At 37.1% G+C, this 26,478-nt stretch overlaps 1 protein-coding gene across 10 annotated transcripts in view; it reads left to right on the top strand.

The window, feature by feature from the left end:
- Positions 1 to 2,065: 2,065 nt before the first annotated feature.
- PACRGL (parkin coregulated like) overlaps positions 2,066 to 26,478 on the top strand; it is a 48,232-nt gene continuing 23,819 nt past the window's right edge. For 2 of the 10 annotated variants that reach the window (XR_004054863.1, XR_004054858.1), the window contains exons 1-11: positions 6,171 to 6,343; positions 7,900 to 7,970; positions 8,403 to 8,444; positions 10,193 to 10,260; positions 10,386 to 10,540; positions 13,582 to 13,649; positions 15,448 to 15,538; positions 18,572 to 18,706; positions 19,216 to 19,323; positions 22,555 to 22,635; positions 25,005 to 25,117. Coding sequence is in view for 7 of the 10 variants with exons in the window: in XM_030922535.1 (XP_030778395.1) it covers positions 10,209 to 10,260; positions 10,386 to 10,540; positions 13,582 to 13,649; positions 15,448 to 15,538; positions 18,572 to 18,706; positions 19,216 to 19,323; positions 22,555 to 22,635; positions 25,005 to 25,061 (747 nt within the window). In the remaining 3 variants the exon portion in view is untranslated. Of the gene's footprint in view, positions 2,299 to 6,170; positions 6,344 to 7,899; positions 7,971 to 8,402; positions 8,493 to 10,192; positions 10,261 to 10,385; positions 10,541 to 13,581; positions 13,650 to 15,447; positions 15,539 to 18,571; positions 18,707 to 19,215; positions 19,324 to 21,225; positions 22,531 to 22,554; positions 22,636 to 25,004; positions 26,097 to 26,478 lie in introns of those variants that run through there. The other 8 variants (XM_030922535.1, XM_030922527.1, XM_030922545.1 and 5 more) reach the window with 8 other exon arrangements.

Genomic DNA, 26,478 nt, shown 5'->3' with positions numbered 1-26,478 from the left:
TTATTTATTTATTTTTTTATTTGGTCCTTTGGCAAATGACTTAGTGAAAGAAGACTCATTAACCTGAGATCAGCAGAACAGAAATTAATTACTTAACATTTAAGGAACTGATTGAACAGTGGCTGATGTTTTGCTTTTTAATGGACATAGGGGAAATGCCATGTCTTTCTTATCTACCTCTAACCATCGATTTAATTGGTTATACTGAGCTAAGTGGAATAAAATACTCATTAAACAGTATCTTTTTCTGACTAACACCTCAGAATCTTTAAAAAATCTATAGTTGGGGGATGAGGAAAAAAGAGACCTGGGTCAACGGTTACAAAGTTTCATTTAGGCAGGATGGATAAGTCCTGGAGATAGGTTGTATAGCATAGTACTCTAGTTCCCAATGCTGCATTGTACACTGGAAATTTGATAAGAGTAGATCTTAAATGTTCTCATCATACACACAAAATGGTAACTATGTGAGGTTACCAATAAATGGTAACTATGTGAGGTTACCATTTTGTGGCTCTATATTAATAATTATTTATATATTACAAATAATAATATATATTATATGATTAATATAGATTCACAAAACAATAACCTCATGTAGTTACCATTAATGTATCCATGTAGTGAATATATATGTGGATATATTAATTCACTGGATTGCGGTCATCACTTTACAATGTATGTATATCAAAACATCATGTTGTCACCTTAATTTTTTTTTTCTTTTTTTGAGACGGAGTCTCTCTCTGTAACCCGTGCTGGAGTGCAGCGGTGCAATGTCAGCTCACTGCAACCTCTGCCTCCTGAGTTCCAGTGATTCTCATGCCTCAGCCTCCCGAGTAGCTGGGATTACAGGCATGCACCACCACACCCAGCTAATTTTTGTATTTTTAGTAGAGACAGGGTTTCACCATGTTGGCCAGGATGGTCTCGATCTCCTGACCTCATGATCCACCCACTTCGGCATCCCAAAGTGCTGGGATTACAGGCGTGAGCCACCGCACCCGGCCATACACCTTAAATATCTACAATTTTTATTTATCAATTATACCTTAATAAAGTTGGCAACAATTCTATAAAATATTCTAAAACAGATTATAAACTAATGTCATAAAATATTTCTGTAAAAGTAACATTTCCTGCTATCCCATGACTTTTTTCCATGCAGACTGTAGGTGAACTATTTTATGCTTACTGCCTCAGGGAGGAGTTGTTATCATAAAGTTCTGATGCTAAGAGTTGAATTCTTGACTTTGGATTTCAAAAGTTAAATCATGCTGCTATAAAGACAGATGCACATGTATGTTTATTGCAGCACTACTCACAATAGCAAAGACTTGGAATCAACCCAAATGTCCATCAGTGACAGACTGGATTAAGAAAATGTGGCACATATACACCATGGAATACTATGCAGCCATAAAAAAGGATGAGTTCATGTCCTTTTTAGGGACATGGATGCAGTTGGAAACCATCATTCTCAGTAATCTATTGCAAGAACAGAAAACCAAACACCACATGTTCTCACTCATAGGTGGGAATTGAACAATGAGATCACTTGGACACAGGAAGGGGAACATTACACACCGGGGCCTATTGTGGGGAGGGGGAAGTGGGGAGGGATAGCATTAGGAGATATACCTAATGTAAATGATGAGTTAATGGGTGCAGCACACCAACATGGCACATGTATACATATGTAACAAACCTGCACGTTGTGCACATGTACCCTAGAACTTAAAGTGTAATAATAATAATAATAATAATTAAGAAAAAAAAAGTTAAGGTCAAGGCCAGCCATTATTTGGAAGAGCTAGAAGAATATGTCATCAGTCAGAGTCAAGCTCTAGATCTGAGAGCAAAGAGACAATATGCCCTGTCCTTCCCATCCTCCATCCTCCTGGCAGGGCAATGCCTCAGAATAAATAAGGGCCTAGATACCCCTGAACTTAGGGTATAGCATGAGAAGAAATGGCCTTGTAGTGTGTCTAGACAAAAGACTCTACGGCAGCCTCACAGGTTCCCATGGTTTCTACAAGGTAGAAACTAACAGCTGAATTTATTTGGCTTCAGATTGGAAGAATAGACTACCTCCTGGATAGTTAAAAGGAGACTGGAATTAGCTCTCAATGAGAACCTGGAAGGAAAAACAGACATGAGCAATCTACATGAATGAAGGATAAATGACTGAGGACTAGAAAGACCAAAGTACGTATATCCCAGCAGATGACAACAGAGGACCAGATGCCATACTCTTCCAAGCCTCATCCTCTCAACACAATTCCAAGGAGAGGAAGGGTAAGCTTCTTTCATGGAAAGAAAAGACATTTGTGAAAGAAATTGAATAGTACTGTGAATCATAAGGGAAGGTGTTAATTGCATTGACTCTGTAGTCTGAGGTTCATACCCAATTCATATCCTTTACATTTGGATTGATCCTCAAACATCTAATAGTGTGTTGTACAAACAGTATGAATTCTCTAGCTATTTGACACATTTATTGACTTCATTCTATGTTTGCTCAACTCTCAGTGGCCACAGCTTTCTGTGCTCTCCAATATGGTAGCCACTAGTCATCTGCGGTTATTGAATATTTGAAATGTGGCTAGTATGGACTGAAATGTGCTATACGTGTAAAATACACACCAGCTTTTGAAGACTTAGCACAAATAACAAGAATGTAAAATATCACATTAATAGTGTTTATATTTATTGCAAGTTGAAGTGATAACATTTTGGACATATTGGCTTAATAAAAATATACCACTAAAATTACTTTCACATGATTCTTTCCACCTTAAAAAATATGCCTACTGGTCAATTTAAAATTGTATTATGTGACTTGCATCACTTTTCTATTGGACAATGCTACCTTATATGCTCACTCATGTTGATTTCATTTGCTTTCACCTGAGGAGCCATTATCACTGCTTAATTTGTTCCATGTGCAAGCGGACACTCAATGATGATGGCTAACATTTCCTGACAAAGTGTGCTGGAAATTATACAAATTTCTTGTATCTTATTTCTCAATGATAGGACTTGGGAATAATCATTGGGAATGATTACTCTGTCTGTAATTAGTACAAAAAGGAGGAGATTTTCTTTACAAGAACTAAGACAACATTTTCTTAAAAATGCTTGGTGACTTAAATGTAAATAAATAAACAATGAATAATTTTTTCACAAGACAATGAAAACCAGGACAATGAGAAAAAAAATCATCCTGAGTGGTTTACTTTGGTTAGATTTATTACCTAATTCTTAACGTTATGTAATATGAAGTAACAAATTAAAAATAGGACAATTTGAAGAAATTTTACTTATAAAGGTACAGGGAACCACACAGACAGTACAGTAATCTAGAGATAGTAGCCTCTGAGATTTTGTACCTAGAACTGAAGTTTGACATTTAGAAAGTTTCTGAGTCCATTTGGGCTGCTATAGTGAAATACCATACATTGGGTGGCTTATAAACAACAGAAATTGATTTCTCATGGTTCTGGAGGCTGGGAAGTCCACATCAAAGTGCCGACAGATTCAGTGTCTGGTAAGGGCCTACTTTCTGATTCACAGATGAAATTGTTTCACTGTGTCCTCACATAGTGGAAGGAGTGAGGGTTCTCTCTCAGGCCTCTATTATTAGGGCACTAATTCCATTCATGAGTGCTCCAACCCTACGATTTCATCACCACCCCAAAGCCCCACCTCCAAATACTATCACCTCGGGAGTTAGAATTTCAACCTATGAATTTTGAAGGAAGAGAAACAATCAGACCATAGCAGAAAGATGTGATCTTCACTTATGGGTATGACCAGCTTTAGGGAACCCCTTAAGGATAGGAGCAGGAGAATGAATACTCTGACTTCACTTTCCTCTAATTTTCTAATCTCCTATTAGTGTTCTTCAGTAGCCAAACCCAGTCAGAAACCAGAGGGCATTGGAGCCTTGTTGATATAGTTCATACCGATCAGCATCCCAGAGCAATAACAGGACAAAGGGAAGAGTGTACCTATACAAGAGCAAACAGAAAATATATGGCATATTCTGTCTTTTCAGAATCATTTATCATATTGCTAGACAAATAGGTCACTTTCTTTCCCTCATCCCATTCTTAAATAGGAAATTAAACCTTAAAACCTGAATAGAAGACAAAAGTCCACAATCAGTGCTCTGTTTCTCATATGCTGTGAGCTTTCCTCAGAAGGTATTTTACTCCTATGGCCCAACTGAGCATCTACATATGCTGACGGCTCTAAAATCCATAGCTGTGCACCCAGGTCTCTTTCCTGCCCTCTAGATGAGCAGATTCAACTGTGTGCTAGTTAGCTCCCGCAGGATGCCTCACAGGCTTGTCAAACTAGTGTATTCAAGAAGGCACCCACCACTTACTGCATAATATCCTGATAGAGTTGCAATGCCAAGGAGCATGTTTTCTGTTCATTTTCTAAAATGATGACAAAGTTTAGAAGAGGCTGTTTTAATTGTGATTAGGAGCAGCTTATACTAATTGTGGTTATTATAAAGATATGAAAAATCCGTATCATCGTCCATGGTTCATACACCAACACATAGCATGGGACTTTTGCCACTTACAATGTCCTCTGTTAGTCTTAATTTGCTTTCACCTGAATAATTGCACTAGTCAATACATATTGAGTACTTTCTATGTGTCAGGTATTTGTGCTCTTAAATTTCAGTCTCACAAGAACCCGATGAAGAGGAAATGGAGGCTTGTAGGGGTTGTCATCCCCAAGGACTCATAGCTGATAAGGCGTGGAGGTGAGTTTTAGATAGCCTAACTCCAGAACATATATTCATGCCATTCCTCTGCAATACTAAATACAAATCATTCTTACAGTACAGGGAGGAGGGGTTAAAAGGGCACGAACTAGGCGCTCTGCTGAGTCCAACACTGAAGATGCTAAGGGTAAGGAAAATATAATAGGTCTTGAGGAAGCTGGAGAGGAGAGATTATAAAGTAAAAGTAGCCGAAGATACAGGATATAAGATTTTTAAAAAATTGTTCTTTTCTTTTTAAAGAAAAACATTAGTTAAGCATGCAGTGCGCTAGGCATTGGGGATAGAAAAACTATAAGGACAATTTCAATCTAGTGAGAAAGAAAGGTAAATACATTATAATAAATTTTAAAATTTAGATTTGTATGCAAGGTTCACAGAACATTAGAGAAATTATAGACAGAATTTATTCATTCATTTTATTCATTCAGAGGGCATTTCTTGAATACTCACTACATTATGCTTGAAGCCGGAGAAACAAAAAGGGCAAAGATAAAGTCATTATCCTGAAGAAACTCACAGTCTAATGAAGATGCTTCTGGGGTGGTAGGCAGGAAGCAAGGATGGAGCTACACGAGCACAGAAGGATTACATAGCCTCGAGTGCTCAGATAATACCAATTTAGTGTTACCTACGCAAAAAGTTAGGGCTTTGGGTTGGCAACAGTAGAGGATGCTACAAGAGTGCAGTGGACAGGTCCAAAGGGCTTGGACTTAACTATGACAACCCAAATTGTTGCTGGTGGAACGCAATGCAAGGGAATACGCATTTTCCTGCAGCATCAGTTTTGTTATGATGTGGAGCACAAAATCGTGCTTTTTACTACTTAAATGGGGATATACTGTGAAGAATGCAATAACATACGAGATTCATACAATACGACAGGAAACGAATTTCCACAGCTAGACTTATGAGTTAGCCAGATAGGACAGGAAACTACAAGAAAATCCCACAGCTGGGCATGCAGTTGGCTTTGGCTCTCACCCCTGAAGACTCAGGGGGAGGAGTTCACAGCCTTCAGCTCTCCGGGTATCTAGGGTAAGATAGTTGAGGAACAATGAGTACTAAGTGTGCGAGAAAAGCGTTTAGGAGTTAAGCGCATGGGCTGGAGAGAGATTAGGGCGCAGGCGACTGGGAACCCGTCATCTTCCCTCTGCTCTCTGGACCTCTTAGTCGAAAAACATCCTCCACCAGGTGCCCCTTTGTCGCCAGACAGCGCCTATACTTCGCGAGCTGCTCGCTGAACGCCTGGCGGCTGGTTGCCTGGGCAACCCTCTTCCGGGGCTCCTCCGCGACCCCTTACTATTGGTTTAGAAGACGCAGCGTGCGTCTGACGTCTTTGCGCAGCGCGACCAGAGTCGGGGCGGGCAGCGCGGAGCGTTAGTTCCCTGAACGCCGGTGCTCGGTGGCAGTAGCCTCGGATGTTGGCCCACCGAGTGCCGGGCAAAAGCTCCGCTGGCCTCTGGTGGGGAGCAGCTCGTGTGCGGGTCGCGGCGGGAGAGAGGCGCGGTAGGAACGAGTCCCCAGAGCCGTCAACCGCGGGTACGGGTGTCCAGTCCGCGCTCTCGGCCAAGCCAGTTTGCTTCCTGATCTGTGGCTAGGGCCCCCGGACCCCGTTGTTAAGGACCCTTGAGATCGTGAGCACTTGGAGTGTGCCCCTCCTTTCCTGGGGTAGAGGGTCTGTCGAGAGTATCCTTCGTTAACCTTAATTAAAACTGGTAAACTCCTGCTCCCTCGTCCCATTTAAAAAATCTCTGTTTTTTCTTTTTCTTTTTTTTTTTTTTTTTTTTCTGTGTCTTCCTCTTTTGCTAACTTTGATAGCATCCTGGCCCTGGACTGGTCTTTAAGTATCTAGAAGTGAGTGTAGGAGGGGTGGCTGGGAAGATGGAAAGTTGGTTCTAAGACCCCTAAGCAGATTCTGCGACCCCTAATACTGGCCCTTTGAATTTATGGTTAAACAAAGGGATTTGGATAAGTGACTATTGGGCTCTGGGTGTTTTAGAATTTGACAGAGCTTTACAAATGGGACATGGTTTCTTTAGTGGGGCTCTAACACGTTTGGAACTTTCTAGACCTGGATTAGAAAGCAGGAAAAAAATGTGGCCTCTGCTGACTGAGAATTTTTTTAGTTCAGTGGTCTAAAAGCTGAGTACAGGAGAAAGTATATACAGGGAAAGAAATAGGCTATATCAGCTGTCCAAACAATGATAGGAAGTACACTTTCCTACCATTGACACAGATGCCGGCAGTCCCTTGTAGATAGATGACCTGTAGCAGCCAAGGAAGCTTTAAGGGGAATGTGGGCTTCATAGGGTGGTTTGTTTGCTTTCTGATATTGTGACATAGCTTAGTTCCAGGTTAAGTGGATTTATGGATTCTAATATCTATAATTAGAACCTTTGTCTTGTTTTGTAAAAGAATGAGCGGTGACCTTGATAATAACACAAAATAGTTCTTACTACTTCGCTTCTTCCCATCACTGCCCCTTTACACCATCCTTCACATGTTATTTAATGGAAAACCACTTGAAAGAGGAGTTACCAAGGATACGATTTATTAAACTTTCTTTCACAAACAACTCATACTCCAGGCTTGTCAGTGGTATGCTCCCAGGTGGTTATTTTTAAAATTGACCACACTTCCAGTTGTCCCTTGGTGTGCGTGGAGGATTGGCTCCAGGACTCCCTCCCTCCCCCCAGTCTCTTTCAGATACCCAAATCCACCCTTGCTGAAATCCCCCAGTCTGCTCTCCGTATCCGTGGTTGGGTCAATCTATAGATGTCGAACCCGCGTATACGGAGAGCCAACTGTAATTTGTCCTTAAGGTAAAGGATAAAAAAGTGAAAAAGCAATTGCTTTGGAAAGAAACTCTCTAATACAGAATTTTGAAGGGGAATGTATACATGTTTGCATTACTGTATGTGTATTTATTGCTGAAAATTATATAAGTATATTGTACTTAAAAATTGTCCTGTATACTCAAACTGTAGAAGCTCAGTTTTCTTTCTAGCATGTTTAAAACTTTTTCAAATGAGTTTTGGTGACTTTCTGAACTCATTCAAAATATAATGCAACACCTTCCCATTGGTTTGTTACAGGAACAACTTTTTGACGTGAAGGAACATAGAAATTTAGCTATAAAATTCTATCCAAAACTTCTACTGAATTGGTAGGTAGTATTGAAAATGTGCATCATAATTTGATGTGGCTGCCTATACATTTGCTATGTTTGTGGGTACACATCTTTGCTGTGCTTCGCGTTCATCTGTTGCAGCTGTTAACAACTGATGATCAAAAGAAATTGGACTCAGCTGGTCTTCAAATTGATGTAGCCCAAGATGTTAAACCACATTTTTTAAAAAGGAGAAAACATTTGGTCACACTGTTGTTAGTAATAGTATTACTAAAGAACACTTTGTACCCTTGTAAAGAAAATTGTAATAATGGCTAAGACTCATGTGGCCCTTACTGTATGCCAACCATTATAGAAATGTTGTTTTACATGTATTCGTATTAGTCTTCATCAACACTTAAAGTAGTTCCTGTAATTATGCCCAATTATGGAGTTAAGGAAACTGATTTTTTTTTTTTTTTCCAACAGAAACTTGTGTTGTTCCCCCTCCAGGAGCGTCTCAAAACAGAGGTCAGGCACAATATTAAATACTTGTTGAATGATCACAGAAGTACGATAGTAGGTTAACATATTTGAAGCTTCTCTCAGCTTATTTTAGAATATTATCTGACAACTTTAATGAGATTTTAATTACCATAGTACTAGAAAATGCCCTGGGGATGAAGGTGAAGTGTGATAACTGGGAAATAAGTCATCTGCTAGTAGTGGGATGAGATAAATGAGATCAATGTATTAAATCAAGGAAATTGAAATTATTCAGTGTGCAGAAGCAAGTTTACATTTAGTTTATCTTTACATGGTATCAGACTTTAAGCTGGTACATCATGTTTGCGATTTCTGGCTATTTGTCCTCCTTTTGAGGATTTCTAATTTGTTAAGTGGATTAAAAGCATTTCATGTGAGGAATAATTTTAAAAAGTATCAGTGTTTATCCTGAAGAAGAAAAAATGAAGGAGTTAAGAGTTAATGCCATCAAATATTTGAAAAACTGTCATTTGGAGGTGGAACAAGACTTTACCTGTGTTGTCCTAAGGGAAGATCTTACACTATACTTGAGAGGCAGTCATTATTAAAGGCATTAAAGTGAGACGTGTGCTAATAGAATAACTAGTTGTCATGGAAGTGAGGGAACAGAGTAATCAAGTAGAAATAGGACACGGGATAGAAATCAGAATGCCATAGAAATATACATTTGAAAAACCAAGATCGGGAAAGGCTTCATGGAAGTTGGGAATGAAGCTTGGCCTAAAAATACCAGTAGGCACTAGGGTATGAGAGAGAGAGAGTGAGTGAGTGTGTGTGTGTGTGTATGTATTCCTTGCTAGAGATACAATTGTAGAAATTGACTGGATTAGCTGGAAGCCTTGGGGTATGAACTAGAGTCCTCCATTAGCAGAAAAAAAGGAACTGTGTAAGGGAAAAGTGAACCAATATTCCGTGGGTGAGTAACTTGAGAGGTAATTTCATTTACTCCCCCAGAAAACCTTGATAGGCTTTTATTTTCCTCTTTAAACAGGTCAGGAAGTCGAGGTTTAAGGAGGCTAAATCTGCCTAAATTCATAAACTTCATAATTGGTAGAACTGAGATGTAGACCCATATTTGAGCCCAAAGCTCGCTCTTTGTCATCACAACATGTAGCATTGAGTGTAGGAAATGAAGGAAAAGGAAACAATGGTGATTCTGGTTTTCAGTATGGGGACCAGAAAACTGGTAGTACCCTGGGCTAACAAGGGATTCATAACTTCAGTGTGACAACTTCGGTTTTAGTTATATTAAGTTTAAGGAGCTTGTGATACAGTGGGTAGGAGAGTTCATTATGTCACGTGAAAAGTAGAGCTTGATGTGCACATGTTAACATTTGGAACTTTGGAAATAAGCCAGAGAAGATGGAGAGGATGATAGGGGATGTGCCAACCACTCCTTTCAGAAATCTAGTATGTGTTTTCTAATGTGGCCGGAGGATTGGAAGTGAGTTTCTAATAGTTTATTTTGACAATTTGAATGGGAAAAAAGTTGACTTTTGTGCATCATTTTCTTGGAGATGATTATTTTGCTGTTACTGATACTATTGAAGTTGATATAATTTCATGTTTTCTTATTAGTCTTTTCCAGTATTTTGCTCCATATCAACTTTTTTGTGTATCTTTTACTGTATTGTATAATTGTATACTTTGTTCTGGTTTGGTCTTTGTATTGATAACAAATGCTTCTCCAAACAAATTTTGAAATCAACTTTTTTTTTTTTTTTTGACTGCAGGAGTGAAAGGGAAGCAATGCAGAAATCAGAGGGCTCTGGAGGTACACAGTTGAAAAACAGAGCAAGAGGTACAGAACTTTGTGTCTTAAATGAAGAGACCAAGTTTGTTAATGGCACTTTATGTGTTACAGATGGATGCAAGGTGAACTTTATTGCTTTTACCTGGTTTTTATTGATGTTCTGTTTTGTCCAGGTGACTATGATCAAAGGACATCATCAAGCACACAGATAAAACACGGGAATACAGTTCAAAGAAACAAATCCTCATTGTCAACCAGTTCTCCAGAGTCTGCAAGAAAACTTCATCCTCGACCAAGTGATAAACTGAACCCTAAAACAATTAACCCGGTAGGTCCAAAACTACTCCTAACTCAGTAGATTTTTTAAAGGCATTTCACACAGTATTGAACAATTCTGGATGCTGTCTTAAGTTTTGTCCCTTTGCTAGTTTTGAGCTAATGATGAGGAAGGGCCTGTGGTTAGTATGGTGAAGTACTAAGATAATCAGTCACATGTGGGAGTGAGTATGGAGGTAAGGAGACACAGAAGTTAACCTCTTTGGGTTACCGCATTGTAGTGCATAGAAAATTGCACCTTAGCTTTAGATTTTATTTGCAGTGTTGTTTTACTTCCCAATGAATAAACTGGTATTCAGTTGCCACAGAATGCTTTTCGTGCTTCCATAGTTGCATAAAGGTCTCTGACTGTTCCTCTGTATTCTGTAAATTAGCTCCACCAGAAATCCTAGTTGTAGTACTAGCCTCCTTTGCCCTTTCCTAACAATTTAATGAGATTTAATAAACATGGGATTTATGCAATAAAAAATCAGAAGTGAACACACCTGTGCAACAGTACCAGGTGTTATTTGCCCCCTGCTCAACTTTGATAGGGTGAGATATTAGTGATTTCAGCCTTCGAAGGGGATTGTGAGAGTGGCTGAAGCTCCTGATTGACTTTGATGGTAGGTAGAGTATGGCAGGTATTTAAGCAAGGAAGTAAGGGGTACAGTGAGCTCTCCAAGACGGAAAGAGTGTCTGGCTTGATAAAAGAAAAATGAAAAATAGTTGGAGCAGCTATGTTCCTTTGCTTCTTTCTGTAATCTGCAGTGGCAAGGAAATTGAATACCTGAAGAAGGCCCTAATAATCTTGTTGCTCTCACTTCCTTTGCTTATATTTAGTTGAGGGAGTTTGTGGTGACACTTCAGTTTTCTTCCTCTCTTTAAAGAAATACTTTTTGAATTAATAATATTTAATGACCTTAGTCCTAAGTTTTAGTAAAAATTGAGGAAAGTTTTGGGAAATAGTTAAATAATTTGACCTGAGATAAGAATGTCTAAGATATGTAAAGGCTACCAATCTAAAACAAATGAGTTGGAAGTCAGAATAATATTTACCTTTGGGCGAAAGGTGGTTAGGGATTTGGGAGAGGCAGTGGAGGCATCTGGTATGCTGGAAACTTTCAGATTTTTCAACTCTGTTAATAAACAAGTGTGTTCATTTTATGTGAATTCACTGTTGTGATTTATGCACATTAATATTTTAAATATTTGAGTTAAAAAACTTTGAAATGCTAATTCAGTATAGTATGGTATATAGCATTAATGCAGAGTTGAACTATGGTCTGAAATTGTTAAAAATTGAATGGGATAACATTTTTCACTTTAGACTTGGTAAAATTTGGTTGAAATCGATAAAAGTAATCCATTCATAAAAAACATTCTGATTTTGTGGGACATGGAAGATGAAACTATGATTATCTCTAGAGCAAAATAGAAAGGCAAAGAGAGGAATTGTTTAACATTTCAATCAGAAATGTAGTCTCTGTGGGTATTTTGAAAATTTAGGGATTATTGATCTGTAAGGGCCAAAAAGATCGTTTCCTTGTAGGTGGTAGAAGTAAAATATATTGAGAGTATAGTACTAATTTGTCTTCATTTTTTCCCCAATATGTGTAGCACTTTTTTCAAATACATACATCCAGGCATATATTTGTGAGAATCTTCTCCATCTTCTGTTCTCTTTTTTCAAATAACTTTCTTACCTGATATGCTTATTACTTGAAAATAATTTTTAAAACTTGTATTTCTTTCTTAGCAGAAATTGTAACTAGATAAGTGAAACATTCCTCTTGTGAATTGTTACACATAACATGGATTTTTGGAAATGAATCTTTTTTTTTTTGAGATGGAATCTTGCCCTGTTGCCCAGGCTGGAGTGCAGTGGCGCTATATGGGCTCACTGCAAGCTCTGCCTCCTGGGTTCACGCCATTCGCCTGCCTCCTCAGCCTCCCGAGTAGCTGGGACTACAGGCACCCGCCACCATGCCTGGCTAATTTTTTGTATTTTTAGTAGAGACGGGATTTCACCCTGTTAGCCAGGATGGTCTCTATCTCCTGACCTCGTGATCCACCCGCCTCAGCCTCCCAAAGTGCTGGGATTACAGGCTTGAGCCACTGCGCCCGGCCAGAAATGAATCTTTTATTATAATTTAACTTGACTGAATTTTCTCCTGCGTGCTTTTACTCAAAACTCATGCTTTTCCAGAGGAAAAAAGAGCTGATTCTAAACTTTTTAAGGACGTTTTAAAACTACCACTGTGTGTGACTTAAAAAACATTATGTAGTTATGTCTTTAAAACAGGTCAATTTATATTTTGTAATTTAGACAACTATTTTTTCATTTGATTATATATTAAAAGTACCATGTGATAAAATACTTACTTTTTGTTCCTAAATCCTCTTTAAGTCTCTTATCAATTATATTGAAGTTATTTATGCTGTGATTGTTTTATTGTTGTGGTTGACCATCCCTTAAATCATCTTTGAGAGTAAGTATAAAATCAATCTATTCAGATATAGCAAAACTGAAAGGTTTTGAAGTTATATATCTAAGAAAATACATCTGGGCGTATATTTGTGAGAATCTTCTCCATCTTCAATTCTCTCCCTCCTGCGCAGTGTAATCCTTTGTTTTTTATAGAAGCCTAAAGCCAGTTTGGAGAAATGTGACTACCTACACCATCTGTATTTGGCTGGAGGACAAAGTAGGAGATGTGCAGGAGGCAAAAAACAAATATACTTTTCCTGTACTTAACACCCCTTCTCCATAGAGTCCTCACCTTGAAGGGTCACAGTGGGAAGAGGGTAGAAAGAACTATCAATATGTGGTTTCAGCCGCCTTCAAGCATTCTGAATCGTTAGGGGAAAAAAGATGTACAAAGTGTAGTTGTGGTATTCTAATAGTGAGAGGATTGACAATTTTTCTCAATTGTGTTGCTGGGTAGAAATGGTACACTTTGATACCAGCTTGGTGGTTTGAAAAGCAAGATGGCTGTGTGCCTCTAACCTCAGAAGTATGGGTGATAGTAATATTTTCATTTTTTATTTTAGTTTGGTGAACAGTCACGAGCGCCTTCTGCCTTTGCAGCTATTTACTCTAAAGGAGGTATTCCTTGCAGGTAAAATCAATACGATTTATAACTGACCAAATTATTCAAAATCATTGAGTAAAATCAATACAGTAGTTTAAATGTATTGTAAGTTTTATTTACTAGTGAGGTTGAAATAAAGGTGACTGTATTCACACTTTCTTTTGGATTGGTATAGATCCCTGGATGTTGTTGAAGAAAACCATTTTCATTCCAAAATACAGTTATTGGGATATATGATAAACCATCAATTAGTTTAAGAAATTTACATGAACCCTTTTTCTGAAATAATCAATTTAAGCATTCACAGGCTTGGGCAAGTTGCAAATTTAAAAAATCCTATCTTGTTGATAAAATGAAAGTTGTCAATTTAATGAAATTGTTTCATAATAAATACATATGGCTGTTTTTGCTTCCTTTTGGATATAATTCTTGCCGCCTTTCTAGACAGATGTCAGAACTATTTTTTTTAAAATACAGACTATAGATAATATATCATTTTATGATTTATTTCTATAAAACATTTATTTCTTCAGAGTACATCCAGTTTTAGCCTGTTCTAGATAATAGAAAGTTTTATTTTGATTGTGGAAAGAATCACAACATTTATTTATTTTTGTTCCAAAGTTCAAGAAATCTAGTTTTTAATGGTATTTTCAGATTTGTAGTGAAAAATAAGCTCAAGAAATGCTGTTCAGTTTATTGTTATTTCATATTTAGATTCTGATTTGAAAACCTATTTAAAGGTTCTTAACTCTCTAATCCCAACCCCTCAACAATTTATTGTTGCAAAAATGTAAAAACAATTTTACAGAGACGTCTTGCTCTTATGAAAATAAGCCTAAAGGAGTCAAGAAGTTGAGAACATTACAAACGATTTCAGAGAAGCATTTAGGTTGATGGATTAAGTTCACTATCATGATTGTGATGATAGTTCCTTGAGTGTATTTGTACATAAAAACATACCAAATTGTATACGATAAATATGTTTATTGCATATTAGTTATTCCTCAATAAAGGCTGTAATCCCAGCACTTTGGGAGGCCAAGGCAGGCAGATCACCTGAAGCCAGGAGTTGGAGACCAGCCTGACCAACATGGAGGGAACCCCATCTCTACCAAAAAAAAAAAAAAAAAAAAAAGCAAGCGGGCATTGTGGCACATGCCTGTAATCCCAGCTACTCAGGAGGCTGAGGCAGGAGAATTGCTTGAACCTGGGAGGCGGAGGTTGTGGTGAGCCAAGATCGCGCCATTGCATTTGAGCCTGGGCAACAAGAGTGAAACTCCATCTCCAAAACAAAACAAAACAAAGCAAAAAAAAAAAAAAAAAAAAAAAAAAAAAACAGTTAAAAGAGGCAGAAACCCTAATTCAGGAGCCACCACTTTGTAACCCTGAATGGGCCATTTTACCTTCGTGGCCTCGGTTTTCTTTAACAGAGAGAAAACTTGGTTTTGCCTTCAGGTTGTTAGTGTTAGGGTTACATGATCTATATCTGAAAAAGAATGTTCCTTGTAAAACATTTTTAATAATTACTACATTTTGTTTGCATTTTTTCATTTCTGGAGATTACCTATTGTGTTATATTACCAAAAGATACCACCTGGAACATTTGCGTTAAGATTCACAGACAGCAACGTGATTAAGCACCAAAACTGTAACCTTAACACATGTGGGGTCACTTTTGCTGAAAGAGTAGGATTTTGTAGGATTATTGACATTGCTTTGTAAAATGTCCTTGTTCCAATATGGTTATACTGTATGTTAGATGATCCCTGCTTAATATAGAATTATATTTTTCTTATTGCATTCACTGACTTTTATATTTTAGATTGGTACATGGTTCAGTAAAACACAGATTACAGTGGGAATGTCCTCCTGAAAGTCTTTCATTTGATCCACTTCTTATTACTTTAGCTGAGGTAAATATGCCATCTCTTCTATTAGAAGAAAAATGTTAAAAATTGGATTAAATGTTACTTTGTAGCTTGTCAGTAAATTTCATTCTGTGCTTTTGAAAAAGGAAGCACACAATAGGCATTGAAACACCACACCCCCTTAGGAAATAATTATGATTCTTATATAGTTATTTGAAATTGATTAATCAGCTTTATAAACATGGAATTAGTCTGCATAGGGATTTATAGATAACTGGATGAAATATTTGTACTTATTTAAAAAAATACGTGGACTCATAATGAGGAGACAGATTTTTTGGTACTAGTGAAATCAGGAAAACATCTGGGATTAAACTGAAAACTGTGCCAGATAGTGGTAAGTGGTTCTGTGTACAACCAATCGTGTTGACATGATGTGTTTCTTAGGGAATTGATACTACCTACCTAAATGTTCTTTTGGAGAACACTCCAGCTCTCTGCTTTACTTGTACATTTCCAGTACAATATCATGGAGGTAGCTTTATAGACTATTTAAAAAAAATTTTTTTGAAAGCTTTCTTTATATAATTTAACATTTTTTGTGTCAGGAAAAATGTTGGTGGAGTCTTAGCTTCAAGTGAATCATTGCTGTCTTCTATGAATTTTATTCCTAGAGTTAGAAGTAGAGCAATGAATTAACCAGCTGTCTTGTATTTAAACTTTTAATTACTTGCCTTGTTGAAAGTTAAGGATCATTTTGTTGTCATTAGTAAGAAACAAAAGATTCAAGTTTGGGTGATATTAGTAATAAAACACCTGAGTTCTTTCACTGATAGTTTTACTTAGATTAGCTACTGCTGTGTAACTTACTCTATAAACATGGCAGTGCCTTTTTAGGTTAATATTATTTGCCTTTCCTATAAAACCAGTGGGGAGGACCAAGTGGGAGCAAAACAGAAAAAAGTAATTTTTCCAATTGAGATTCCTTAATTAAAATGAAACATCAAAGTCTCTAGTTCCTCCTTTAATTTTCCAAATATGTTTACTCTTTTAAGAGTAACCAGTTACTAGCAAAATCTGTAAGTTTTTGTTTTTCTTAATTTATTGCTCAGTATTACAAGTAGTGTATTTTTACAGGTAGCCTATTTTGAAATTCAGTTCTGAAGTTGGCATTAAAGATTAGGCTGGGTACTGTGGCTCATGCTTGTAATCCCAGCACTTTAGGACGCCGAGGCGGGAGGATCAATTGAGCCCAGAAGTTTGAGACCAGCTTGAGCAACATAGGGAGACCCTGTTTCTACAAAAGAAAAAAAATCACATTAGCCGGGCACAGTAGAGTGAGATGCTCTCTCAAACACACACACACACAGACACACACACACAAAATTTGTGATGTTTCCTTAATTCTTATTTAAACCTTAAGCCTTTTTTACCGGGTAACAAACCATGTTTTTTTTTTTTAGACTAATCAAAACTGGTGATACCTTTGAAAGTGTACTGTAGCTAATCACATTGTACAGGGAGTGCTTTAATTTGGGATATCTTTAAAGGGACTCTAACTTCTGCTTAAAGTCAGCCTTTTATGTACCTATTGTCCAAATGTCAATGCTTTTCCTTCTGTATTGAGTAGATGTTTATCTTTCTCCTGGCCTCATTTACTAACAGATAAGTAGTGACAGAAGAACCATGGCTGAAATCCACTTCAACTTTTAATCTGAGAGTTATTATCTCTAAAATGAATAGGATACAGGACACTGCTAAGATGATAGAACCTGTGATCCAAAATGATGCTCATGTGCTTGGCAGGATGGTTTTCAAAAGCATGACATCTTTGAGGAAGGGAAATGTTTGATTACTATTTGGAAGCAGATATTTAGATCTGAAGGACAAATTAGTTGAAAATTAGTATTTCTAAGCATGATTTTGCAGCTGATCTTATTTATACATAGATAGTCAAACTGAAAGAGTTTACTGTTAATTTTGTTTTACTTTATCATTTTGAAAAAAGTCAGATGGCCCTTTTATCTTGACTCACTGTGATTGGTTAAATCATAAAAGAGTCCTAGCTAATTGTTTCTAATGCATTTAGGGTGAAAGGCATAGTGAGATATGATCTACAGTTTTTAAAAAATATTTTCATACTGCATTTCAGTATTACAAATGATGTTTAAAATCTTAACATGCCTTTGAAATGCATATAGTATAATACTTGCTTTCTAAATATGTTAATATAAAATACTTAAATATGAAGGAAATTTATTTTAGAAACTTATAAAATCACTAAATGTAGTGGGTCTCATAGCCATGCATTCATAAAGGAGTGGTTATAAACAGAATAATTTGCTCTGCTTTCAGGAAGTGTTTGACTGTACGTAACAAAATGTTTTTATTATCCTAGTGAGTTTCCCTTCTTTTTTCTGTATTTTCATTTACCTTTCCTTTTCCTCCTTCCATTTCCTGCTTTTTCCTTCCTCCCTATTTTCTCTTTCTTTTTATATTTTTTCTTACCTCCCCTGTTTTTCATTTCTTTTCTTTTCCTTTTTCTTATTTTTTTCTTTTTCTTCTCCCTTCCTTCCCTTCTGTGGGTAGAGATTACTCTTGTCTCCTGTACGGCTGGCCCTTCCTATCCATGGGTTCCACATCTAGGGTTTCAACCAGCTGCAGATCGAAACTATTAAAAAAAAATACAGTGCAACAATAAAAAATGCAATTAAAACAATACAATATAAAAATTATTTATGAAGCATTTCCATTGTAATAGGATTATAAGTAGTCTAGAGATGATTTAAAGTATATGGGAGTATGTGCACATAGTGTGCTGTTTTATATGAAGAACTTTAGTATCCACAGGTTTTGGTATCCATTGGGGTCCTGGAACCACTCTCCCTTGGGATACCAAGGGACCCTTTGTCTCACAGTTTCTCAGTGTAACTGAAATTGTAACTGCTGAAATTGTAATTATAATTAGGAAAACAAGAATGAAACTTGATTTTTGTTTAAGCAAGTAAAGACTCAATTTTTCTGTTATTACCATAATGAAATGGGTAGTAAATCATGTTTCCTCTTGGTCTTTGGCAGGGTCTGAGAGAAACCAAGCATCCATACACCTTTGTATCAAAGGAGGGTTTTAGAGAATTACTTTTGGTCAGAGGTGCTTCTGAAAAAGCTGTTCCTTTGCTACCTAGACTGATTCCTGTGCTAAAGGCAGCTCTGGTATGTCATTTATTTCATTGTACTTTATAGTTGAAAACATATGATAGAAAAGAAAGCTGTAATATATTTAGAATATTGTGTGTCTTTTTTCCTCCAAATTATATGCAAATTAGTTCTTTATCTGTGATTTTGACATATTTGCAGAATTAGGCAACTGTTACTCAGGGCCAGATAACTACAACTTGAAGACATCTTTAGAGGATGTACTAAAGGTGAAAAGGGACATTTTAAGTAATTAGAGGCAGTAATGAACCTCAAATCAGTCCTCCTGTATGCTAGATATATTTTAGTTAATGCTTCAGTCAGATGGAAAATTTGCTTTTTGCTTCTAGATGTCCTGTGTTGAAGGTTATTTTTAAAATTCTAGGTTTTGTTGACTATCTTCTGATTTTAGATGTTTAATCTTACCCTTTTCTCTACTTGCTTGCCCTTTTGTCTAATCTATCTTTTCTTTCCTTTTCTCCTCTCTTCCCTGATGCCCCTATATCCCCAACTAACCAACCTTACAGGTCCATTCGGATGATGAAGTGTTTGAAAGAGGATTGAATGCCCTAGTTCAGCTAAGTGTTGTTGTTGGTCCTTCTCTAAACGACCATCTGAAGCATCTGCTTACAAGCGTAAGTACTGCAGAGATTAGATAATGATTGGCTGTATGTATCATGCACCAATCATATCTCTTTATGATTTAACAACTTCAAATCTTTAACTCAAAACCTTAAAAATCTCATCATCCTTAACAAAAAATATAGAACTCATTCATAAAACATTTTACTAATGGACAGTATTAGTTTTATTTTTTTTTTTAATGGAAAACAGCTACATGAGCAGAGTTTAGGGTTGTAATAAAAAGTAAACCAGCCAGGCTTGGTGGCTCACGCCTGTAATCCTAGCGCTTTGGAGACGGAGGTGGGTGGATTGCATGAGCTCAGGAGTTTCAGACCAGCCTGGGCAACATGGTGAAACCCCATCTCTACTAGAATACAAAATATTAGCCAAGCGTAGTCCCAGCTTCAGGAGGCTGAAGAAGGAGAATTGCTTGAACATGGGAGGTGGAGGTTATAGTGAGACGAGATCGTGCCACTGCACTCCAGCCTTGGTGACAGAGCGAGACTTAGTCAAAAAAAAAACAAAAAACAAAAAAGTTGAATGGATAAAAGCTAATGAATAGTAAGATGCTATTATGTTCATGTTGAATAACTATGAATTATAAGCAGTGCTCATACACTGTCTTGTATAATCATGTATTACCAAACACATTTAAGTATTTTTGGTTTTCATTGTGATGTTTTAGTGAATCTGTAAATTGCATTCAGGAAGAGACTTTTTCCTGATATGTGTAACTTTAGTTCTTACTATAAATACTTACTGGGACCCTGTGCAGCTCCTGAGGTTTCCAAGACCACTCTTAGGTTTGATGATTTGCCAGAACGATCCATGGAACTCAGGAAAGCTGTTATTCACTGTTATGGTTTCTTACAACAAAAAAAGATTAAAAGCAGCATAGGTAAGAGGCACATAGGGCAGGGTCCAAGAGATACCGGGCACGGAGTTTTCAGTTTTCTTCTCCTAGTGGAGTTGTTCATGCAGTGTTTACTTCTTCCAGCAACAATGTGTGGCAACGTGCATGGAGTATTGCCAACTAGAGAAGCTCACCTGAGCCTTAGTGTCCAGGATTTTTATTGGTGTCTGTCATGCAGGCAAGACTGCCTGCCTGTGTGGTTGACATTAGTCTACACCCTCTCTAGAAGTTGAACTAATACCCTGTGAACCAAAGTTCTCATCATAAATCACATTGTATAGACTACCTGGTGTCGCCCAAAACTCCCATGTTGACAAGGATACCCTATCTGGCAGGACATTCCAAGAGCTTAGAGGTTATCGTTCAAGAGCTAGGGGCAAGGGCCAAACATTAGGCAAGGGACATACATACCGATAGAAAGATTAACATCTTAGGACCTCCCTGTCTATGTTCTTCTGTATTTCACAGCTGAGGTATGATTTTGATCATGGGTCCACTGTTTTTTCTTGGATCCATCCATATGAGAGATCCTGGAACTATATTTTTAACTTCCTATTCCACAAATAGTGTAATACACACCAAGAACCACCTGGTTAACACTCTAAGAAGTAGGGGCGATGGTGACTATCAGGATAGATGTGCTCATAAGTGGTAGATGAAATTCCATGAGGTTTCAGGTGAGGAGAAGACATAGTGAGAATAGACTCTCAAGCCTTGACATATGAGGAGTCTTAGGACAGAAGAAAGAGAATCTTGGCAGATATTTGTAAGCTTCATATCAGGGGGTGTGGATGACCAACTACGGGAATTTCACAGTAGTGTACAAAGTGATTCATTCAAATATTCAGTAGTTTAATAATAATCTCTTGCACTCTGCCGTCCTATTTTGTGCCAGGTGTGCCAAGCATTGAGAATATAATCCTGAGCAGAAACTGGCGTGCTCTCAGCCCTTGTGGAGATTGTTGGTTTTGATTTTGTTTTTTGTGTTTGTTTTTTGCAGGTGGGTGGGGGATGTAGAAATAAGCAGCAAGGACATCTGCTGAGAATATTGGGATGGAGTCAAGGGGTAGTGATATGTAGAGAAAAGGAGTCACACTGGATCCTTCCTCAAAGTCAGTCAAGCAAGGCTTCCTAAATAGCCTCTCAGTCCCACCTCCAGTGGCAGAAAAGGCCAGATTAACAATTGTATACATTTGTTTTTTAATCTTTCTGGGTAAGTGGCATTTATCTTTGGTCACTTGCATTCCTTCTCAGAGCTCTCATTTTCCTAGACAAGGACTGACTGAAAGGTTATCGAGCTTTCCTGGGCTGCCAGCATTTTGGGAAGACCTAGACAGCACCCTGACCGTCAGATCCTGATATTATATAAAGAGCTCTAGAAATAGGTTGTGTGAGGGTTAGTTCCTGATCTGTTACCACTCACTATGAGACAGACACCACTGAGGATGTCAGTGAGTTGCTATCAGACCCCCTTCGTCCCTCACCCCCATCTTCCATACCTTTCAGCCTCAAAGCCTTCTTTTTCATCTGGTTTATAGACTTCCACATTAGATGCTTATTGGAAGAAGGGGTATTCTTCTAGAAGAAATTTTTCAAAACCAGTTACTGAACCCCTATATACAACTCATTTTTTCCTCTATGCAAAATAAATTATACCTTTTCTGAGCTGCAAATGTATGGGACTTTAAAAAGGGAATAAATCACCTGAAAATCTTGCTTAAAATGCAGAATCTGGGCTTCTGCCCTGGGATTCTGGTTAAGTATGGCATGAGACCCAAGAATCTGCATTTTTAAACAGCATCGCAAGTGATTCTGATGCTGATGGCCCCTGGATCTGCCTATTAACCTCTGTGCTATACAGGGTGTATACAGATTCAGTAGGGTAATGCAGTGTGAAGAAAGCAACTGGAAGACTGGAGAGGGACGCTCTCCATCCCCAGGGCATTCACTATTACTAAATTACTCATGTAAATCCTCTGTCCTTTGTCCTCTCTTCCCTTTTTATTGCGGGAAAATGTGTGCTTTAGAGGCAAAGCTTTCCATCATGGTCCTCAATGCTCTTGCAGATTACAAAATCGCAAAATATGCTATTTTATAGAAAACTTCAGATAGCATACTGTAGCAGATTTTATAGGATTGGTTTTACTTGAAATAATGTGAATTGTTTTTTAAAACAAATACAGAGGTACCTATAACGCAAATCTCAATGAGATGCTTCCTAAGAGAAGCCTTGAAATCTAAAACAAAGGGTGCTTCTGAAGATTTACTTATGCATATGGTGATGTTAAGTTTAAAGTCATTTTGTTTCCCCCTAATCTTACTTTAAAAGCTTTCCAAGAGATTAATGGACAAGAAATTCAAAGAGCCAATCACCAGTGCATTACAAAAGCTAGAGCAATGTGGCGGAAGTGTAAGTAGAATATTATTCCTTAAGTCTGTTTTTTTTTTTTTTTTTTAAACTTTTAGGCATATTATTAAATTGACTATATATTTAACATATACTGTCTCATTTCAGCCACGGGTAACTATGTGAAATTGATACTGTTATTTTCCTTTAAGAACTCAGAGTTTCTGTCTCTAGGTCAAGCCCTGCCACTCAGACCAGACTCAGATTGAATAAATGTAGGGCTTGTATACTTTCACAGTGCTTAATATGGCATTCCATGTGGCACAGCGGTACAGTTTTTTTTTTCTTTAAGGTATTTTCAGTGGTTTAGTTTTGACCATTGAAAAGTTCAGAAAACCAAATGATTAACTTAGCTCATTGAGGAAAAATACTTTTTTCTCTTTCATTTGCTATCTTTTCTGACTCAGACGTCCAGATGATTGCACTATTCTGTCTGTAAGTGCGTGCATACCACATAGGTGCACACACACACACAGACACATGCACATACAGTGCTGGAATAGTTTAATTGGTTATTCTAACTTTTCAAGGTACAAAATTATGGAGGATTTCATAACTACACGGTGTCAAATTACTAGACTAATTGAACTTTCAGCATTTGAAGGAAGCATTCAGATAATCTCATCTTAGAAATATTTCCATAAAAGTCCTTGCTTGTGGGAATTTTGTTTAATCAGATCTTAATGATAGAATTACATGTGACTATCTTAACATTGCATAACTTAGTTCCATTCTAGGTACTTCTGAAGGTATTAGTTACGAGAAAATTTGCCTGATCATATACAATTTTTAAAATGGCAGACATAAAGCTTTAGCGAAATTACCTCATTTGACCAATTTCAACGAGTTGTTTGATTACATTCTTTCCATGATGGATGCCTAGAATAGAGTTTACAAGAGGAAGTAAGTCCCAAAGCCTACTGGATAATAAATTTCTTTGTTGTGTTTGGGTCCTAGGCAGAGAATTAGCATTCGGACACCTTGAGGAGATGTGCAGAACCTTCCCCTAGCTAATCCCATGTCTCCTCTGCAGCAAGGAAATTCTTGCTTGCTCTTCTGAGAATTTAAATGCAAAACATATTTCTCCTTTCTTCTTCTGTGGAGTGGAAGTGAACAAATGCTAAATAATGATGCCACAGCTTTTCAGTGGGAAACCCTCCCTAGGTAGTTTTCCATATCCTGTGGGCCAGTATGGGAAATGGGACAAGTAGAAAGAGACAGGCCAGGCATGTTAGATTTTGTGGTGGGAGTGGAGGGGGTGTGGAGGAGGAGATAGTATGCATGTAAATAAAGTTTAGAAACAACACATTAAGATTTGGAAGGGGAACACAGAGGTGTACCTGAGCAATCCAGGATCCCAGAAATATCAAATTCTTTTTTTTACTACTCCATCTTACTAGCTTTGAATGTTGCTAATACAGAATTTTTAAACAGATTTTGTAGTTAATTACTTATTTTCTTCTGACTTCTCTTGTTTTCTCATTATGTCCTACATAATATTTTAATAATAGATGTAATTATTGTAATAGAAAATTTTCTATTGCAATTACATGCCAAAGACTTTCTCTTGGCTTAATTACTATTGTGCTAGCCTCTATTACTTTGTAATCCTTCTTGAAATTAATGCTCTTTTTTCTCTTCTGAGAGCGTAAAAGCTTATATATCTCTTTCTTTCTTTAAATATTAGAAATAAGTCTTTAAAAATGAGTGTTCTTAGTTGTGGTTTCTCATTTCTTAGGACTTGTGTGTATCAGTGATGGAACTATTCAACTTCTGGGTACAGGAAAATAGCTGTTACAGATAGTCACAGTGTTACTTTCTTAGAACTGATCTGCCTTAAATTTGAAATCAGTTCATTCTTAGCCTGGTTTGTTTTTTTTTTCTAAGTGAAATGCATATTTATTTTGGGAAAGGCACAACACAAATCCTGATCTTTATTGATTGTTTGGGAACTTATTACATGGCAGGTACTCTGCAGAGTACTTTTTAGACATGAAACTCATTTACTCTTCCTAGTCATCAGAGGGAGATTCTATTGTTATCTCCCTCTAAAGATCAAGAAACTTAGGCACAGAGAAGTAATTAGTCCAGGTTTGACAAATAAGTGACCAGTAGATGCTGAATTCAGATACTGGTAGTCTGGCTTCTAACTACTTCTCTAGTTAGATACTTTAAAAAAAAAAAAAAAAAAAAAAAAAAAAAAGAGCCTATATTTTATTTAACACAGCGAAAAGTCCTTCTTATTTCATCATTTTGTTCTTACCCTTTTTTTGAGTTTTGGATACTTTCTAGGCATATTCCTGCAAATACAATACCTGTTAGGGGAAGTCTGCATGATACTAATGATGCTCAATTTTTTTTTCTGTTGACAGGGAAGCCTTAGCATCATCAAATCTAAAATTCCAACGTACTGCTCCATATGCTGTTGAAGAAGGGAGCCAACAAAAATTGTTTTTTCTACCTGGTGACGTGTCAAACACTGACCGTGGGTACTCATGGAACCTTTATTCCATGTATTTTATTCTTTTGTAAATCACAGCCACCATTCATTATTTACTAGGTTAAGATGAATATACACTGAATCAAAGTTATTCAGCAACAAAAAAGAACAGTTACTAATGGAAAGTTACTAAAATAAGTTCTGTAAGAGTACAATTTTCTGAGGTTTTTTTTTTTTATTTTTATTATTTGTGCGAAGAACCATTATTGAGTTGGCAAGATAAGATGCATTTGTAATTTCAGGTGCGTTTTTATTTATAACACTTTTGGCAAACAACTTGTAGCTGTGCCCTTAGTTTTACAGATAGTTTGCCGTTTCTTGGGTTTAATATTTAACAAGACCGTAGAAATTTAAAATAGTGGACAAATGTTTGTGAATACACTTTTTAAGAATTGTTTTAAAAGAGAGAAGGGATCTTGCTTTGTTGCCAGACTGCAGTGCAGTGGCATAATCATAGCTCACTGCAAGCCTCAAATTTTATTGCACAGATGATCCTTTCATCTCAGCCTCCCGATTAGCTGGGACTACATGGTGGCACATGCCACCATGCCTGGCTAATTTTAAAATTTGCTTGTAGAGATGGGATCGCACTCTGTTGTCCAGGCTGGTCTCAATTCTGGCCAGTGATCCTCCCACAATGGACTTCCAAAGTGCTGGGATTACAAGTGTGAGCCACCATGCCTGGCCCCATGAATACACTATTAATTATTGTTTGTAAATATGTATTGTATAATGTACAATGCTTGGAAAATTTTTTCTGAGTATTCTAGAATAGTTTAAGAAATTTTTTCTAATTCTGTAAATTCTATTACAAGTATGTTGTTTATTACAACTCATTACAACTACCTAAATTTTAGGTGTTAACTGTATTTAAGTAAATATTATTTTTGCATTTCATAGCCAGAAAATACTGATGTTCACATAAGGATATTCAGCAATTAAAATGTTAAAACTTGTACATGCATTCATGGATTTTGTTTTGCTTATGTTTAGCAATTTTTAAGAAGCTTTTAAAACTTAATTTAGACATAGTTCAGAATTTTGATGTAATAGAAGTGATTCCTTCTGCAAGAGAGGAGCAGAGGAGAGGAAGAGAAATTGAAAACAAGAATGAGACCTTCTATCTTATGAGCAAAAGGAGAGGCCATAGAGATTTCTGTAGCCACAGCAAATCCAAAGCATGAAAGGGATGGAAAGGAAAGGTGGGTCTTGCGGAACAGCAGTGTTGCATCTCAGCAGCTTTTCAGAATGCACTTTCCTTGCTCTATTCCCCAAACACCTGGAGTGACCTCTACGATTCTCATTTCAGGTATAATCTCACAACTGTAATTTGAAAGAGTACAAGT

This window comes from Rhinopithecus roxellana, chromosome 2, assembly GCF_007565055.1.
Source record: "Rhinopithecus roxellana isolate Shanxi Qingling chromosome 2, ASM756505v1, whole genome shotgun sequence".
Lineage (NCBI taxonomy): Eukaryota > Metazoa > Chordata > Mammalia > Primates > Cercopithecidae > Rhinopithecus > Rhinopithecus roxellana.
This window is presented reverse-complemented; position numbering and strand designations above follow the sequence as displayed.